The sequence below is a fragment of the Cydia fagiglandana genome, chromosome 1 (genome assembly GCF_963556715.1).
Source record: "Cydia fagiglandana chromosome 1, ilCydFagi1.1, whole genome shotgun sequence".
NCBI lineage: Eukaryota > Metazoa > Arthropoda > Insecta > Lepidoptera > Tortricidae > Cydia > Cydia fagiglandana.
Window position 1 is genome coordinate 12,769,685 of NC_085932.1, and position 20,767 is coordinate 12,790,451.

General features: G+C 37.5%; 1 protein-coding gene and 1 long non-coding RNA gene across 2 annotated transcripts in view; both read left to right on the forward strand.

Annotated features, from left to right (window-relative positions):
- Nucleotides 1–20,767, forward strand: part of LOC134664744 (uncharacterized) — a 384,916-nt gene that overhangs the window by 293,267 nt on the left and 70,882 nt on the right. The gene's annotated exons all lie outside the window — the stretch shown is intronic.
- The window catches only part of LOC134664685 (headcase protein), a 51,495-nt gene continuing 35,829 nt past the window's right edge, over nt 5,102–20,767 (forward strand). The window contains exon 1 of the mRNA XM_063521433.1: nt 5,102–5,753. Coding sequence (XP_063377503.1) covers nt 5,173–5,753 — 581 coding nt within the window. The 5' untranslated portion in view covers nt 5,102–5,172. The remainder of the gene's footprint in view (nt 5,754–20,767) is intronic.

Genomic DNA, 20,767 nt, shown 5'->3' on the forward strand with positions numbered 1-20,767 from the left:
CGCTATCGCTTCGACAACGAAAAGCATTATATCTCTCTATCACTCTTCCATATTAGTGCGACAGTGACAGTTGCGTTTCGATCGCTACGGAGCGTAAGCGATCGGCATCTTGGCTACGCGGCCTGGCGTCGTCGTAGGTACTTACCTACCAGACTTGCAGACGGCGAGTCGAGGGCAGGCCGGCCAGCACCGACAGCGGCAGGTGGATAGAAGATAATGTTAACATTCTGACTTTTATTTCATTAAGTACCTATTCACTTCATTAATTACCTACCCTTTATTTGATTCAATCATCTCGGTTTTAACTATGATATTTTATATGTAGATAAGCCATACACTAACATATCAAGTGAAAAAAATGATGCCAACCAATGCTGCCAACGACACGGCAGCATTAGTTACAATTTGTTTACAACTTCATACGCAAATGCGTAAAAGAGACGGCACAATTAAAAGAATACCTAAGTAAAAAAGAGACGGCTAGTGTTTGTCACTTGCGCGTGAATTTGGTAAATCAGTAGCTCTACTATGAGTTCCGTGAATGACAGTGAGAAGTGAAGATAGTGAGAAAGTTAAGGAAAATGTATGGAGTAATTGTACAGTGCCTCTACCGGTCACGTAAAGAACTAAAAATTTCAATTTGTACCATGAGTTACAAACGTTTTTACGCGAGTTTTCCATACTTGCCTAACTTCACACCTAAAACGCTCTCTTTCTAATTATATAATGAAAACTGAGCCAGAATTATTCTGCGTAAATACTTTACGCGAGTAAACGTGACAGATGTTATGGAAAAATACGTGCGTTTCCAACGTGACATTTCTGTCAACTTGTAAACACAACAAATACGCAGATTTTTCACGAATATTAATGCAATTTTCAACGTAATATGTATAAATTTATAATAGTATGTGAACTTCAAGCAAAACTTTAAGGGATAAATCAATTAATAGTTCGATAAAAGGCTGATTTAGTACAAAGGTAATGAGTTATACTTGACATCATATTTTCCTATTTCTACTGCTACATTTGCGAAAATCACATTGCTTACGAGCAGTTTTTGGTTTTAGGCAAGAAGCTGATTGAAAACAACATTTCCCTGAAAACCCGGATTGCATCATGTATGCATGCGTATGCATGTAGAAGTTACATATGTATTAAGAATTAAGGCTCAATACAAGGAGCGGTACATAGACATGTTGCTGTTTTTGTTGCTGGGTGCACATAACACATAGTAAGAACATACACATAGTAAGAATATTTACACAAGAATTGCTACGTATTTTATTAAGCATTATTATCTTAAATAAAATAAAACATACAAATGTTCTGTGAGTTTATTTATTTTTCTTTACTAAGTAAGTATTATTTTATTTTCCGTTGTTCAAATTATTGTGTTTGGTACTCGTTTTTCATGTCAACTTGGTAACAGGAAAATAAAACTTTCTTCAAAAACTTTTGCTGGTGGTTTAGAATCTGAAAATTTAAAACACATTTATTGCCAAATACCCGCTGCGTGGGTTCATTTTGTATTGGAAATGGGGCGCTTGGCACTGAAATATACTCGAGATCGTATAGGTAGTATAAAATTAAGATCGCTATTAAGGTCATACGTAGGGTCTGTGCGGAAAGAGAAGAGTCGTAGGTATAATGTATGGGCTCCCCTAAATTTCACGACTCTTCTCTTTCCGCACACTCTATTAGATAATGTTACTTAGCAGTAGGAGACGGCCGCTGTCATGATGCGGACTGAAGCGGACCATTATAATACATACCTATTTTAATATTTTAAGATTTCTTCTCATGTGTGTACTATTTTCATCATAGGTAATAAATATGTAGCCAAAAGTAGCCTGTATAATCGCGCCGTATACTTTGCTTCCTATTTTTTAACACGCAGAGTCATAATTTTAACTCGATTATTAATGATGTTTACGTAATTATCATATTTTGCAATTTTTGTCTTGAATACAATATATTTTAATTTATACATTGTTTACTAACATTGATGTGTTTATTATTTTCGTAACTATGGCAACGTCAAATCTTTAAAAAATTGTAGAATGAAGGTTGAGTCAGTAACAAAGTGACAAAATTGGTCTTAGAGCATTTAATAACTGGAGTGGCCATTGAGTGCTTACTGTTAGGATTTAGGATTAGGGTTCCAAGCAGGAAAGAAAAGCTTGTTTTAACACCATATAGGTAATGTTTATTAATCTCAAGCAAGACTACATAGTAATGGCGTCTCATACGGGAAGAAAGAACACCTACATTTGTTTTATATTGACAACCGAATAAATCAAATATCATAGTCGTAGTAGTCTCGTAGGTATACTCTTTATTTTTTTGTTGACATTATTACTTACCCCTCTGCCGAAAAACACAATTGTGCAAACTTTTGTATGGACTGACATGGCTATTTGTACGTTACGTACAAATCATGTAGAAATAGCAATACATTTGACGTCCCCTCCCCCGCAAAAATTGGCAGACTGTTTTGTAAAGAAAATGACAGCGATGACATCTCCCTTCTAAATGCTCTTAGTGGATGGTAGAGGTAAGGAATACAATCTCCATGTAATTAATAATGAAAAAGTGTCCGTCAAAAACCTTAAGAGGGAAGTATACTACGTAATCGTCCATACAAAAAGAGAAAACGTTTTTCCACTTGTAAATACGAGTATCTTCCATTCTCCATGATTTTTAGTACGGTATTGATACAATGAAAAACTAGGTTTATGGGTTTTCTTTTTTTCGCTACTCTGGAGAGATTTAGAAAAATTATAATAGCTGACAGTGTGCCCACTTTTTGCAAATATTCTCCCATAAAGGAGTTTTCTCATAAAGTCATAAAGGATTCTCCTTACCTCTACCCTCCATATTAACGGCTACCATCAGTATATGTAACATTACTTTCTGTGCATCTCACTTGCACTAATATGCGAGAGCGAGATGCATAGATAGTAAATTACGTAGACGTGAGTAAATGTGTCAATTTTGTTATTTAGTTCTATAGGTGAATCCTAGAGGCGCTGTATAAAACTCCGATATAACTCTTGCTCTGTTTTATAGTATACTTAGAAAGGGACAACATCGTTTGGAGTGGAGTGAAGTTAGGTACATAAGACCGTAAAGAAACGTAAAACGTGACTCACGGCACGTTTATTCACTGAAAGTAAGTGAAAAATACTCTGCCAACTGATAGTAGAGGCACAGTGATACCACCATAACACGACGGCAAACAGTGAATATGGCGCGAAGCGTAAAACTTATTAAGAAAAAAAAATATCAAAGACTAAGATGTTTGACAGAAGGTGCAAATCATTTTAATGCAGTTTTATGAAGTAATGTACTCGCTACCGAAGTAAAAAGTTTTCATATTTAGTTATGTAAATAAAAGATATTATATTATAATCTTTATTCATCATTTTTCTTATACTATAGAAACATTTTGACAAAAAGCAAACTCAATAACAACAAAATCCTTTATTTTACTATCAATTTTATGTTATTAATAATTGTTACTGTGTGAGAAAATGAAATGCCTGACAATAAATACTAATTTTGTAGTAATCTTTGTATAAACAGCAATATACCTATTTACTTAATTGACGCGACCCGGACAATAATATGGCCAATAATAATCTTTAATTTGCCAATTGTTGTACTTAAATACAAGAAAAAATGCGTTCAAGTAAAAAACTTCAATATTAAAGTTGAAATTTAAGTATATTTCTTTTATTTGTACGCCAAGCACCAAACAATGAATGCAACTTACCATGACGCGTCTGCTATGATAATCTATGTACGCAGTTGGTGCGTCCTTGTCATTCTCGCTGATGAGAACATAAACTTATCTCGTTCTGTCAGCCGGCGAAAATGGCGGCTGGGTTTATTTAATTTAAGATTAAACCGAAGAAAAACGGGTTATTTCAGCTTTTACTTACCAATGATATGTGACGCCGTCAATTTTTTTGCGCTTCCGCGGATAATTTGAGCATTTCAAAATAACGCAGGTCGGCATTTTGTTGCTAAATACTTTTTATTTTTGGAAAAGTATTAACCGGTGTACACTTCGCGCTTGCGTCAGGCAGACTGAGACAAACTCGTACACATGACACGAGGTGAGTGCTTCAATTTTGGAACGTGTATAACACATCTACATATAAAATATCATAGGGTTTTAATAATAGTTATTTGTTTTACAAGGGGGCAAAGTTGTTGTTTAACCGCTCGTGCTAATATTGATACCCGAGCAAGCGAAAGATTCCAAAATTGAACCACGAGCGTAGCGAGTGGTTCGAAAAATGGAATCTTGAACGTTGCGAGTGACTCAAAGCACGAGGGTTAAACAAAATTTGCCCCGAGTGACATTTTTCACCACACCAACACGAAGCAAATATTAAATGTAAAATATCAAACAAAATCAAACCAAATTAAATCCAAATGAATGTTATTAAATATTTATCATCCAAAATCATCATTTAAAAGTCAATTCTACCAGCAAATACAAGAAAACAACTCAAAATATGCATTTGATTACTTTGCCTCACATGTGAATAAAATGCAACTTTGCTATCGGTTTTTGAAGTGCAAAGTAAGCCTTTCCGAGCTGGTGTGGTGAAAAAACATTTTTCGTATCGAGTAATATTGACATTGTGTATTCGTTAGATAATCTATTAGTGGTAAGGAGGTAGGTACCCGCTGCTGTCACTCATTGATAAAATTAAATAAGCAAGTTATACTACCTAATTAAAGTAATGTAGTTGTAACTTTTTTTGATAAGATATTATACCTACATGTGGATGCATTTGGTTTACTCACTTTATACTATGCCTACATTTTAAGAGTAGTTGTTAAGTAAAGTGAGCGTCCACCCCAGCATCTCTGTTGGTGGTTGCAACGGCCGCCTCGCCTACCCCGCCGTGTCCGCGCGAAAGTGAAATGTGCAGCACTTTCCCCACCCCGGCAGCGACGCCCCGCCCCGCTGCACCCGCCCGCGCCCCGCACCCCGCGCGCCGCAAGGTCAGCCCTGTGCAGAGAACGCGGCGGCGCGGCGACGCGCTGCGCTCTTGAAATTTCGCTTTCGTTCACTCGCGACTATTAGTCGGCCGCGCGCGCTCCGGCAAGCATGTGTTTTTGACGCGCTCCGCACGTTCGATTTCGTTCGGTATGGCTCCGCGGCGGCAGGGCGCCGCCGGCGCGCTCGAAGATAGCGACACTCGAGGGTGCTGCGTCCCCAGCGAATGCTTACGTCCCAGAGAACCCGTGCGTTTTGAGGACGCCGTACGCGTGCTATGCAACAATGACACGTGCGCCGCCGGCCGGTATATGCACAGAGCCTGCTTCGAGCAGTGGGAAGTCGGGGTGCTGGCTTACTTGAAGTCTTGCGGGCGGGCCCGATCATGGTCTGAGAGACAGCGGCATCAGAACTTATGGACGAAGAAGGGTTACGATTTGGCATTTAAAGCTTGCGGGTGCCGCTGCGGACGAGGGCACCTGAAGAAGGACTTGGACTGGGCGCCTCCAGGATCGGTGGCGCGGGCTGACGAGGAGAAGAAGCGTCGACGACGCACGCGGCCGGGGCGCACGCCGGCAGCAGGCGACGGCCGCCCGCGGACCTTCAGCCTGTCCAGCTCGGGCTCCTGCTCGCCACCCTCGGCGCCTTCCGAGCCCTCCACCAGCCCCACACATCAGCCGCAGCACGCGCTGAAGAGGAACTCGAAGGTGGAAATCGTTTCCGATAGAATCAGGTGAGCAATCAATTCATATATCTACTCAAAATATTTTTTTAAATTATATTTAAAAAAAATCTTAAATTAGTAGTCATCTTTATTGGGTGTTAAATCTAGTTTCTATATAAAATAGATTTGGCGTTAGAAATTTAGATTTATGTACCGGTTTTTCGCCCTACCGGCATGTTGCCGGCAAACAAAACAAACTTGTCATCGGCCCGGCCCGGTAAGGTTAGTCTTGTTTTTGTTGTTGTAGGTATTGACATAAGGTTTTCCGACTTAAGATATGTGAGTGACCCGTTTTTAATATAAGTATTTAATATAAGTATTGACACATTCCAATAAGAGTCCACAAAGAGAGCACTTACAACATTTAACGCATAGGTATCACTATCAAATATAGATTCCAATTTCATTAATTGCCCTTTTTGCTTAAGATAATAGTAGGTTTAGGTATGATAGTACTATTACTTATTATAACATGGTTTAGGTACGCAAACGATGTCAAGAAATGTTTTGCTTGGGTTAAACAAGTGCATATTAGCAAGTGCGGTGTCAAACACAACATCTATCCGATGATGGAGAAGCAGGAATTTGTTGATAACGATACCTTCCTATAGGTAGTTGTTAACTCTGTCATATCAAGACAAGCCTGCAAGTCGTCATCGAGATAAGGATTAATATTGTGCAACACTTTTTACAGTTTTATGTTGTCTCATTTAGCTTTGCTGTATGTAGTAAAATCTTAATCAGCATAATATTAAACGCGAATAAAGCCTCAGATTATGTCCAAGGATTAACTCCAGCAAGTGCTCATCCACTTGCTATCTACATCACATAAAAGTACCTACTTAACTGTGCATGGGTCCTTCTTCCTGGCGTTATCCCTGCATTTTGCCACGGCTCATGGGAGCCTGGGGTCCGCTTGACAACTAATCCCATGATTTGACGTAGGCACTAGTTTTTACGAAAGCGACTGCCATCTGACCTTCCAACTCAGAGGGGAAACTAGGCCTTATTGGGATTAGTCCGGTTTCCTCACGATGTTTTCCTTCACCGAAAAGCAACTGGCAAATTTCAAATGATATTTCGTACATAAGTTCCGAAAAACTCATTGGTACGAGCCGGGGTTTGAACCCGCGACCTCCGGATTGAAAGTCGCCCGCTCTTACCGCTAGGCCACCAGCGGTAAATGTGCATGGGTCCTATAGGTATAATAATAAGTACCTACCTACTTTATTTCCTTCATATTTCCAACTGTTAGACTTAGTAGTTTTACACACATACCTACTTGTGGGACAACTACCTATTTGGGCCTAGCCAAGATGACAATCATCGAGAAACACCAAAAGAAGAGGAAACATCATCTTGGCTGGGGTCCTTTGTAGGTTAAATGCCCCATCGTCTTGCCGGTAGGAACTGAATTGTTACTTCCTGTAAGGAATATAATACTACGGACGCAATTAAAGTCTCGTCGATGTAGCAGGTAAGTGGTCAATGCTTATTCATTTATTAACCTATGTACAGTCAGCATTAAAAGTACCGCATCAGACTATGAGTCAAAGTAGTTAGGTAAGTACCTACCTATTTACCATTCTGTGATACCTTAACAAAAAGAGGTAGGTACCTTTACCTTACCTATGTCTTTAAATATTAGAGCAATTAAACTGTTATAGGTATGACACTTTAAACGCGAACTGTCGAGATAATTATATGTAAGTACCTATCTATCTCTATTGGAAAAGTAATAGAGGGTGACGGTGACAGATATCCACTTTTGGCGCGTTATTTCATACGCTACTATTGATGCTGACCGTACCTACCTAAAACTAAAGTATTTACCTATGTAAGTACTTGTAGTAGGGTTTATAAATAGATACCTACTTGCAAATTGTAAAACATTTTGGACAAATAACTAGGTATATTACATACAATAATATACTTATTTAAGTTATTTATAAATACCTACTTGATCGATATTATTTTTTGTGGTCTATGGGCCAACGTTGTATTGTAACGAATAACAAACACAACTACTAATAAGGTAGAATTACTAGTGCAGCGTCGAACACTAGTATTTCTACCTTACCTGTTTATATGTCCAATTGTCCATGTCAGATCTTACTATAAATACCTTATTATTTTTTATTTAATACAAGGAAAATTGTTTTTGTGAAACAAACGTTTTTGACAAGATAACTTAAAACTGCACTTGCAGATAGGTATCTGTTTTATTAAGTGTTTACCGATGGCATATCAATAAAAAAAAGCCAGATGTACTTATGCAACATTCTTAATTACAATATTTTATTTAACCAATGTTTTTGCGCATTTTGTTACAAGGTAGGTACTTATTATTGCAGGTCGATTAAAATATTTATTTACCTACTTAATCGTTTTCCATTTATGTTTTTCAAATGTCACACATAAATTATTTTAATTATTTCACCTGCCAATGTATCATGAACCTGTACCTACCCGAAGTAAGTAGGTACCGTACCTAAGTATTGACCTAAAATAATGCCGAATCCAATGACCATACCGCCTGGAAACAGTGGTAACATGGAAACAGACACCGAAATTGGCGGAGCCGTAAAAATGCAATTTGGTGCATTAACCACGCCCGAGTACACAGCTGGTTTCCGTTTCCCGTCAGTTCCCGAAATTGCAGCTGCCCCACACTGGCCAAATTGCTGCGGTTTCTTTATATAGGTACCTAGGTACCATGTGAAAAGCTGATAATACAAGCTTAAGTTTGCTACGTACCTGCGAATCCTTTTTACATACTATAACTATAGAATGCCCCTTACAGTTTCATGGCTAATAGGCTACCCATACCACACATTAATTATTATAAATTATACGGGACGGGACATATGAACGTGTTATTAAAATGATTTTAACTGCATAGTTCCTAGCCTATTTGAGTTTCCCACTGCTGGGCAAAGGCCTCTCCCCTTAATTTCCACGACTCCCGATTTGGTGTTTCCCCCGACCAGTTGTTCAGGAAGCTGCCCAAGTCATCCTGCCATCTCCGTTTGGGCCTACCGTGTCCACGTCCCTCTAAAGGCATCCACTTGGTGGCTAAGATACACTAACTAACTGCATACTTATCGAGCATAAATCTTTTTATTTTTAAACATAAGTTTTAAAGCTCGCCTAAAACGGTTCTCCGATACTTATTTCCTATCGAGTGAAAAAGATAAGTCTGTATGAAAGTTCATAAAAAGGCATACTGTTTACAAAACAAGAATAATCGCTTTTCGTTACATAACTCACCACTATCGTATAGGTATTTACACGAGTATGTAGGTACAAGATAATTATGCTTCGAGACGTTGCCAAAAACACAAGGAACGATAAGACGGGGATTTAGAGAGATAAATATTATCATGCCAGTGCAATTACTGCAATTTAGTTTGAAAAGTCTTATCATTTAACGGACCAACGTATGGGCGCTGTTACCTATTTGCCTTGTATTTTTTGTCACAGTAAATTAACGTCTACCCATTGTAATATATTTAATATGTCTACCTGTACCTAGTATTGCAATTGCACTCAATTATCCTTTCCACAAACGGCCAGGCCTACAAAGACATCATAACATAACCGTGTTCTTGGAACGTTAGTTTTATTTTTGTGTTAAGGTGATTCGGTAAAATTCGCGCAGAGCTGGCTTAGGTTAAATAGGGCTTTGAAATATGTATCAACTTTATCTTACAAAATCTACTTTATTTTTCTGTTACTCATAGATATTTTATAGTGTTCTGGGACTTGGTGTAGGTACATACAGTACATTTAAATAAATTAAAAAAAAGTAAAATGTTGCAAAGTTAACTTTAACAACTTAGTATTTTTGGTTTAAGGCAGGTTTGCGATAGTAATTATTAAGCAAATTAAAATTGTTTATTTATTTTCGTATCATCTAGGTATTTCTTATTTTATGGGCTCGGTATTTGTTTATTAAATAACTATGTTAAATTGAACGTGCAAGAAACGCTCAGGTTGGGCGCGGAATCCTTCTCACTCCACCCACACTTATAAAAGTACCAATACACGCTGCTGCCCTTACCTATTCTAAACAATATGCGTTATCGTAACTAATAACGCCGTAGCGTAGGTGTCGTAGATTAGGTATTTTACAGTAGATACAAGTCTTGATTGAACCGTGTGGGCGACGTGACGTCCGAATTTATTCACTCGTTAACTTGACCTATAAAGATGCCTCAAAAAATAACCTCAAGGATTTCACTTGATATGGTCCGTAATCATTGTATATAGCAAGGTTCTTTAATCCTTACTCCTACATTGAATTTATATCATTTTCGTTAACAAAACGTATCGCAATATTTATCCAAAGATATGTTTGCGTAATTAAAAAAAATACTCGACATTTTAACCGCCTCATTGTAAACGAGCAACAAAAAAAAAACAATAATTCGTCGTGTCCGAATACGAAAGCGGTAAAACGTGTATTGTTCAGAACAGCAATATTCAAAAACAAGTTTTTTAAATTGAATGTAAACCTGTTCCACGTAATATTATTAAACGATGAAAGGTAATAAGCTAGTTTAAATGAGCTGACGTTCAGTTATCAGATGATGCGGCATTAATTATTAAATTACATTAAGTTCTGACTAACTAGTCGCATTACCTACCTATATGTATAACATTTTTCTAAATTACATATTAACGCAGAACTTGCAACTTTAAAAGTAACAGTCAAATAGCTCTCCATTTGAATTCTAACTTTTAATTTCGTTTTTAATAAAAGTTCTCCGCTATAATATTTTCTAAAAACGTAGCGAAGGAAATTACAATTTGAAAATAAGGCTATTTGCATTCCACGCTCGCTACCGCGCCTTACGCCGTGTGTACTCAGACACATTAGGCGATCCTGTATGAATTTACAAAAGAACCTGCAAAACAGCTTTATTCGCCTGCTAATGACCGCCACAGGATGTCTACAATGTCAATAATAGGCAACTTTAAAAATACGTAGATATATCACATGGTAATCCGATGCGTGCTCGATGGCTGTCTGCGAAAATTTAAATCACTTGCCGTTTCGTTAGTATAGGTAGTCATCAAAGTATTCTGTTTCTGCCTACGCTAAACGATCTTGATTGTTTTAACAACTTATTACGAATTAATTGAAAGTACGTTTGAGTCATCAGATATTTGTCTACTGATGCCACTTGTCTAGGTAATTAAACACTTACGAATGAACTTATTACGTTTTACTGTTCATAACAAAATTATGAAAACGTGCAATCCATTTGTAAAACCATCAATTAAGTAAAAAACGTCTAGGCGTAATAGGAGGGCGTGTCTCGTAGATACGTGTATCAGTCGAACCATCTTTATGAGTTTCTTCACAATGAATAAAAAGAAAAATAAACTTTATGTTATATACATATAATGGGTATTGTAGGAAACTGTTAGGCGGTTCGCGAGTTTTTTAAAGACAAAAAACTGTCAGATCACGTTCGAATCGGCCTTGAGACGAGCCCACGGCACAAGGAGGTATTATGTTCTCTTAAGGCGAATGTGTTAAGTGATAACAATCCGTATATACCGAGATACACATAATTAACTGGGAGATGTGAAAACACTTATGTCATCGTGCTTTTGTGTGTGTGCTGTGTGTATAGGTTCAATGCGACGAATTAACAATGTAGTATCATCTCATGTTTACTTAATCCACATCAATAACACCGCCCACACATTTTGCTGCATTTGACGTATATCGATATTCATTCTACATGTAGGTAGGTACTGCTGTTACTTGCTATCTGCCATTGATTCACAATGATGCCTCAGAGACGGTGCTACGGGCTGTCTTTATTGCACTTCAGTTAATTTAAGTTTCTCCCAATTATAATACAACGCTATCTTACACTTGTATTCCACTCTTAAGTCTTAATTAAACTCATTCAAAGCTTTCCTTTTACTAAATGAAAGAATCTTTTCACATAAAGTTTTACTTAATTTCATCCCTTTCATTACGGTTTAAGAAACTGCTACAGACGTCTGATCTTAAACTTCATTAAGTATTAACGACGACGTATGTTAAGTTCTGGTATTTTAAAACTGCTATTTATATCAAGTTCCATGCTTATCAACTTCCTGCTGACCGCTTTTCATATCACGGAATTGAAACAATGTTATAGCAATCAGCGTTTCAACTTAACTCTTACAAATAAATACCTATTGATACCTACGCTACAAAAATAGTGCACAAATCAATTTAAAAGGTTTCTATTTAAGGTGTCTAAAGGAAAAAAAATTGGTTCGAAGAGCTACTAAAAATGACGATGTTATGATATATAGAATGTAGCCTCTCCTTAAGACCAAGGCGCGATTCCGACTGAGTCAGCCGGCGGCCGGCGGTGAAGCGCGACTGGCTAGGCTTACATGTAACTAGGGGAGGCCTCTAAAGGGTATCATAACTGGAAGTCTGTCCAATTAACTTCTTCGGTAACGTCTGGGAACTTGGAAAGATTACGTCACTGTTAATGTTATTTATATCACCATGTAAAGGTTATCCGTCCACCGCATCAGTTGCCTCTCAACATAGACTAGGAATCTTCTGGACCGAGTTTAGAGCAATTGAAGGGATGTTTACAAAAACAAACATCATCAAACATCATCAACATCAAACATCATCAACATTTATTCAGCAAATAGGCCACAAGGGCACTTTTACACGTCAACATTGAATTTACATAAAAGCAAAAATAATAACATCAACAATTTTATAAAATAAAACTAACAATTCAATCTAACGTATTACAATTACTAAGAGATGTATATGGTCTCTTAATGTCGAATTACATACAAAATACAGATAAAAAAACACACACAAAAAAAATCTATAATATTTAGAGGTGTAAATGTCTCTAGGTGTCAGAACTATAAGATTATATAGTTTATCAAGTTATCCTTAGAGATGTATAAGGTCTCCAAGAGTCAATATCCTGTATAATTAATACATTCATTAAAAGAAAAGAAACATACGAGAACAGAATGAGGCGTCTCACTGTAATTAATTAATAAAAGTTACTAAGTATAGTATATATAGCTAATAGCTCGTGTTAGCTTAACAGACCAGTCTCCACAAACAGCACCCGTTCACGAGTATGACGCGTATCTCAGCCATCGCCTCCCTCAACCTTCATTCGGGAAAGTGGCGACCCGATCAACAACGCCACCGTAAGCAAAGACTTTTAAGCGAGCATGACATGTTCAAGCTACCGGCCTATATTAATATTAAAATAGTAATAACATGTAGCTGTAAGACACGGCATTTTGTGCTCATATGTTACATAAAAAGACAGTAATATAGCTTCACATAATTACTAGCCTAAGTTGACTTAGAGATGTAAAGGTCTCTAAGTGTCAGAAACATTAAAAATATAGGTAAGTATGTACAATCAAAAATAAAAATCAAATAAATAAATATGTACTTAGAGATGTATAAGGTCTCCAAGTGTCCAAAACTAAAATTAACTTAAACAATATAATCAAGCGAGAACATCATTGTCTCATGTGTCAATTCTACTGGTCACTAGCATATTTAATTCACAATGTAAAAAAAAACAATATTTATTTAATTCTTATTATACGAATGAAATCAAGCTACCGGCTTAAAAGCATCTCTATCGTTTATAAAATCATTTACAGTGTAGTACGCCTTACGTAACAAGGAGTGCTTAATGTGCGACTTAAATTTATGAAGTGGTAAATTCACTACATCAGTGGGGACTTTGTTATAAAAACGTGTACAGTTCCCGACGAAAGACGTACTAACCTTACGGAGGCGGTGGGCGGGCACAGCAAGTTTATGTTTGTTTCTAGTGTTATAGTTATGGATATCACTGTTAACCTTGAATTCGTGGATGTTTTTCCGAACATACATAATATTCTCTAGTATGTATTGAGATGCAACGGTAAGAATGTTAACTTCTTTGAATTTCTCTCTTAGGGATACTCGAGCGCCCAGTCCATAGATGGAACGTACAGCTCGTTTTTGCAGCACAAATATTGTCTGAATATCTGCCGCTTTTCCCCACAACAGAATTCCATAAGACATAACACTATGGAAGTAACTAAAGTATACCAGCCTGGCCGTCTCTACGTTTGTCAGCTGTTTGATTCTCCTCACTGCATAGGCTGCTGAACTAAGTTTTCCGACTAGAGTGCCTATATGTGCATGCCATTGCAGTTTGGAGTCTAGAGTGACTCCCAGGAAAACAGTTCGGTCCTCAAATTCCAGCGTATCACCTTTTATTTTTATCTTGCTGTTATTTACCTGCTTGACGTTAGGTAGCGTAAACTTGATGCATTTGGTTTTCTTGGCGTTCAAAAGCAAATTGTTTGCCGTAAACCAGTTTACAATGGTAGATAGCGCGTCATTAATGCTCTCGAAGCTATTTTCCTTTCTATCCACTTTAAATATAAGGGAAGTGTCATCTGCAAATAACACTATATCATGTCTATCTTGCACAACTTTTGGTAAGTCATTAATGTATACCAAGAACAGGAAGGGACCAAGAATTGAACCTTGAGGCACTCCGAGGGCTACCGGGGACCCCGCCGATTGAGTTCCATTAATAACTACTCGCTGAGTTCTATCCGAAAGGTACGATGAGACCAGGTCAAGGGCACTAGCTTTTATCCCATAGCGGCTTAATTTTCTCTTTAAATTTTCGTGATCAACGCAATCAAATGCCTTTGACAGATCACAGAAAATTCCAACAGCATCTTGAGCTTTTTCCCAAGCATCAAAGATGTGTTTTAGAAGTACCGCACCGGCGTCAGTAGTTGATCGACCTTTGGTGAAACCAAATTGATTGCTGTCAAGCAGTTTGTTTCTGTTGAAATGTGACAATAGTTGATTCAGAATAAGTTTCTCGAACACTTTGCTTAATGCCGGTAGTATTGAAATCGGTCTAAAGTTCGTGGGATCTGTTCTCGTTCCTGATTTAAACAGAGGGATAATTTTGCTATGTTTCATAATATCTGGAAAAATTCCAGCATCAATGCATCTGTTGAAAATCTCAGCTAAGTATGGTGTAATTGACTCAATGATGGAATCTAATACTTTGACAGACAGGCCCCAAAGATCTTCTGTTTTCTTTAAATTTAAAGACCTAAAAGTCTTAAGAACTATATTCGATGAGACATACGAAAATTTGAAGATTTCTGTACATTCTGCCACATTTGTCTTCAAAATTTCTTCAGCGACGTCTGGCGATGAATTAAGGGATCTTGTTGTTTCTACCGGGATATTCGAGAAAAACCGCTCAAAATGATCTGCCACTTCACGGTCGGAACTTACTAAAGTGTCAACAACATAACTGACTACACTGGTTGACACCTGAAACGATTAACAATAACAATGTTCTTAAAAAAGTGTCAACCGCTCTAAGCAGTTATGTTGTTTTTGTAAACATCCCTTCAATTATTTCATGCAACCGATGATGACAAAAATGCGAGGGTGCGTGTGACGAGGTGAGCGAAGTCCCGTGCCGTGATTGGTCCGTTCAAAGACACGGACGTCACACAAAGACACTTTCGACTCGAACATGGAGTAAAATTACCGTATGCGTGGCGCGACTATCCTAAGTCTGGAGGATGTTTTGTCTGTGCCTCTCAAATTATGCGTTCTATTTCTTACTAAAAATGACCCCATACAGCTGTTAGGATTTATCAGTTCCAATTAAATATATTACGGGATCAATTGTGATACATAACCTCTTATGTGCTCTTATGCTTACCTACATAGGTTACTCATGCCCTTATTGAAACCTGATGTGACGACAAATCATTATATTGTCGACTAGGACTAGCCCCGTCTTAGTTTTATTTGTTCTATATCCCATCTTATTCGACGTTTATCTTCTCAACAAAGCTCGAAGGCGACGTGCGAGATTGCCTGGAGCGCGAATATTTCAGTAACGATTTCGCAATGCAAGTACGATTTAAATCTATAATATAATGTTTTGGACTTGGAGTCTTCGCGGCAAACAAATTTTGCACATATTATTAAGGATGTCTGGTTGTAATAGTTGTCTTTCAAATGGTTGGTTGATCTTCTTGATTGTCTGGAGTGTGGTCGAGACAGACCTGAGTCGGCGGCTTCCTTTCCCATGGCGGTGGTCGTCGGCAACTTGCCATGGCTCGTTAGCTACGTTTTTAGGGCGTGATCGGTGCAACGGCGCATGTCTGCATAAATTGCACCCGAATATTCATCTCTACCCTCCTCACAACACGTTCACTAAAACCCTACTAATAAACTGTCTTGTCACGTATTCATTGTAAAGCGACCTTGTATTAATTTTTTGGACCACAATAAGGGACCCGTCGTCGCGGCGTCGACCACCTTCGCTCGCCGAGACAATGCAGTGTTTTTACATTTGCAAAGCTTAAAAAGTGCCGTGTCGCGTCATTTTACTTGCAAATCTGTGTGATTATGCATAGTGGAGTTGGCCGAAGATGTATTTACGTGTGCATTGTGCACGGTTACGCGTGTGGGCACGCAGGCCCCTCGCCGCATACAGCCGCACGACGCTCCCCTCGGTGCATTTTCACGCGATGTCTGCTTTTGCGCGTTCGTCAAATGAGTCAAATGATCAATCGCAAACAATGCGCCTACCATAACTTGTCGTTTAAAGACTGAGCTCGTTCGACGCTCAAATGTATTCGCATATGCCTTTTTAAACGCAATCCGAACAAGTACACGATTATTATCGAGTTTTTATACGTTTCAATTTGTGTTAATACATATAGGCATCGGTCGGTTTCCACTGGTCCCCAATAAACATATTATTGGATTGTATTTTAACGTCTGGCCACGTACGTACTTGGCTGGCGATTCAGTTAAGTTCATTAAGCAGTCGAGCGGCGGACCGGCGACAATTCCGACCGGACTATGCATAATTTAGCCATTAATTCTCAAAATGACTCTTGGAAGTTCTGCGTTCAGCGTTCGCCAGACGGGGCAGGCCATCGTTATAATAATGTATGTGTCAGTTTTGAATGCAGTTTGAAGTCTACTAGACCAATAAACAGATATTTATCAATTTTACTACAGCAATTTAATAACTCTTTATTGCGACCGTTTCTATTAAATTCCGCCTATGCGAATCGCAAGAGTGAGAAAGTAGCTTGGCCTTTAAAACTGCTCTCTCGATCTCGCCGCGGCCGACCGGCGAGAGCATTACTCACGCTGAAATGCACTCCGTCCGATACAGCCGACTCTTAGCTTAACAACCCGTTTAAAAACAAACTTACAAATATTTTCTCGTCGTCCGCGCGCTGAGATGGCGGGAGAAAGTACGGGTAGGTTCAGGGGCGCGTTGCGAGTCTATTTGCGTCCGCGGCGGGCGATCGCCGATGCAATTAAATTTGTAAACGAAGCTTTATGTTCGTCCGAGCTAAATATAAAATGCGCGACGCTACCGCGCCGCCATATTGCTGGCTAGAAATGCCATCTGATTGCTTCCGTTGTAAAAAAAAAACCTAGAAATTAAGGATCCAAACGCTTCGATAACTGATCGTGATCGGTAATGCATTTCCTGTTATTACGTATTCCTTATATGCGAGCTTGAGTCATATGTAAAATTTGCACCAAATGCATATGATAATTGATAGCTTACGATGAATGCCATTACGGCTGTAATGCCAACAGTGTGGCAACGGTAACCAAAGTTCAGTAGTTCAACGAGCTACAGCACCTATCGCGTTCATTGTCCCTATAATAAAGGTCAAACCGATTGTTACACTGACTGCAAAGAAACAGGACTAAAGTGTCTGTGACATAAATTTCAATTATCTCAGTTTTCGTTAATAAAGCGCAGTTTAAATCGCGCAGTGTACGAGGCTCGCACAACGCTCGGGGGGCTTGTATGGCGGGCAATATTTCATCAACAGGAGCTTGCTTTACGAGCTCCGTCTGACTTTTGACTTGAGGGAAATGTTTCATCGTAATAAAACCTTTAAATTAAACACCGCGTCATACGACAGCTGCAAATTCATGACGAAAATTGCAGACAGAATACGATTCATCAGAAATATGTATAGGTAATGGTTAAAAAATGTAATCATCATCATCTCAGCCTATATACGTCCCACTGCTGGGCACAGGCCTCCTCTCGAGCGCGAGAAAAAAAAATGTAATAATTAAACAAATTTATCTATCTTTCTCTAAACGCGAAGGAATTAGGTAAGTACGTAACGTGGTTGTTTGTATCTACATATTTGTATGAGCTAGTTACACTTACAATTAAGGATATATTTGTAGTTAGTCGTGCGACGCTATCTGCCGGTGACTTATCGCAATAGCTGTCCGTGACGTTGCCACAAATTTATTGTCGTGTTCACTGCAACTGATACTAGCACCACTCGTAGTATTACACGTATGTAATGTACTTCCATCTATACTTACATTAAAATGAAATGATAATGATCCTTCCAGCCGATTTCGGCTTCGGCGACCACTTCTACTCCTAGTTTGCTAAAATGAAATAAAGCTAATCAAAAATACTACATTTTAATTACATATTTTACCACCCAGCTAGTCAGATATTGTTAGAGTAAATAAAAAGTACGATTAAATTGCTGGTATAGGTACTTATACGTTACTTTGTATAATCAAGTTGACGACGGTTATGCTCATAAGGCTGTCACTCAATATTTAAACAGTACATCATTTTCAAACAAACTACGCCCTAACTTTGCTACTGAAAACGAGGTAAATTTGACCTTGTAAAAACGTAAATAATCTAACAATGTAGCTAAAACGCAGTAAACAGTGGCACTAACCATACTCAATAAATACAAACTTGTGAACAATGCATTACGTGACCAGCGGATGCACTCACGCGCAGGCAACGACGCAATACCACATAAAACGTTTCATGACGGCATCCTGAAAACTATGAAAGATTAGATTGGTCCCATTTATTAAAAAGCTGTATTTGTATGCTTGGCTTGATAATATACCAACTTGTATTCGATACACAATAGTGCATTTCAAACAGTTTGGTGCATGTATATGCATTACAATGACAAGTATCGGACTATATTATTATCTGCCTGATGTAACAAGCTACGGGCATAATTTTTTTGGAAGGTGTCAAATGATTCTACTTCCCTTGGGATTCAAATGTTTCTAACAAACCTGCTATAGAGTTACACCAAGCTAAATTGACAGCGAGTTTGATAGACCAGACGGTTCAAGTGTTATTAATAACGTCAAACTTCTATGAAATCATGTGTAACTCTAATATCTTATAATATGTACTATAAATATCTTAGAATATCTTTACAAAAAATTAACAAAAAAATGCGGATTGTACATTTTCTAATAATTTCGTGTTGCTGAACGCGGTTTTGCACAAATATTATAACATATGTTTCATGCATGTATTCATTGGATTCATTTCTTATGCACACAAATGTATGCGTGTTAAAAACAAGATTGTCGCCTCTATTAATAGTTGCATTACTCAACGAGTTGTTTACCAAGCTACATTCAATCATAGGATAATACCGATTACATCTAGACGAGTCTGAAAATAAAGCTTATGTTTGTCTATTAGGTTACATAACACCTTACACACATGCACGTACAAGTGCTCATACATTACACGTCTGTCATTACTCATTCTGATAAGCAAACAGTACCTACTATTGTTAGTTGTTTGGATTATTTTCGGCCACTTTACTGCCGGAAATTCTTAGAACTATTTAGATTATTATTGCTATGAAGGCATATTCATTAATCTAATATTAAAAAGTATGTTACATAATTGATAATAAATTATGCAACAACGATAATGGATGTATTGTTTGTTTTAATGAGCATTTTTATATGTAGGTATCGATATAATCTTTTGTAATAACATTAAAAATTAATAAATAGGTAGTTCACTATCAATGAATTATGTTCAACTTTAGTTGTTATCAATTTCCAAGTGGTCGAACTACTGACATTTATCGCGTCGAATACATTAATTATAAAAAAGCTTTAGTTTATTCAGTAGATAACATGAAGTAGCACTTACTACCTCTAGTTATTTCACGTATGCATATATGCTCTTATTTTAATATCAGACTTGCGATACTTAAATGTATAAGTGCATTAATAAAACAGGTACCTAAACGTCATTTCATTGATGTATTCGTAAGCTATTTTTTGGATTTCTCACCTGGCAATATAATTTAGTTCGACAAAAACAGAACTATCAATTTTTAAATACATATATATCTTGTACCTACCAGTTTTAAATCACGTAGTAATAAAATTGACACATGTCTGTAACCTTATTGAACGGTCACGAGCGTAAAAATAAACTTTTAATGTCATTAAATTCAGTATATCCTTATGAAGTCTAACTCCGGCATAACGACAGGAGCGGAGACTGTAATTGATTCCAATAATGTTACGATCACGAGCTGACCCGGCTCAGCGCATTTCTCTCAGTGACATTTAGTCGGATAAGATGTACTAGAAACTGTATTACGATCTTTATAGCTTTGGAGTTTGTAAAATATTAAAGTAATATTAAATAGTTACTGTTTTTAATTAAAAATTATATTAATAAAATATTGGATTTACGTTTTCTGTAAATATTAATACAATTAAAATATGCAAAGTATTTACATTTTTTTTTCAATTTTGAGTAGATGTACCCAAGCATATATCTTAATTTGTAAGGTGATTAATTTTGAAAATAAACAAGCATATTGCCTAGAAATTTGCCTTACAAAAACAACAGTTGTGATCCTAAAGCATGTAGACTTTAGAACCACCGCGCCGCGCTTCAATTGAAGTTAATTTAGATAGACTGTCAGTCATTTAATTCGCAGATTTAATTAAGTGCTGGAATAGAAAAACGAAATAATACGACGGGGAGGTCTCGATATTACCATCGGCAGTTTCAAAGTATGACATTTTTTAGATGTGTTCTTTTTATAAAAAGAACTATGTTACTATAAATAGTAACATTTCCATTTGATCAAGT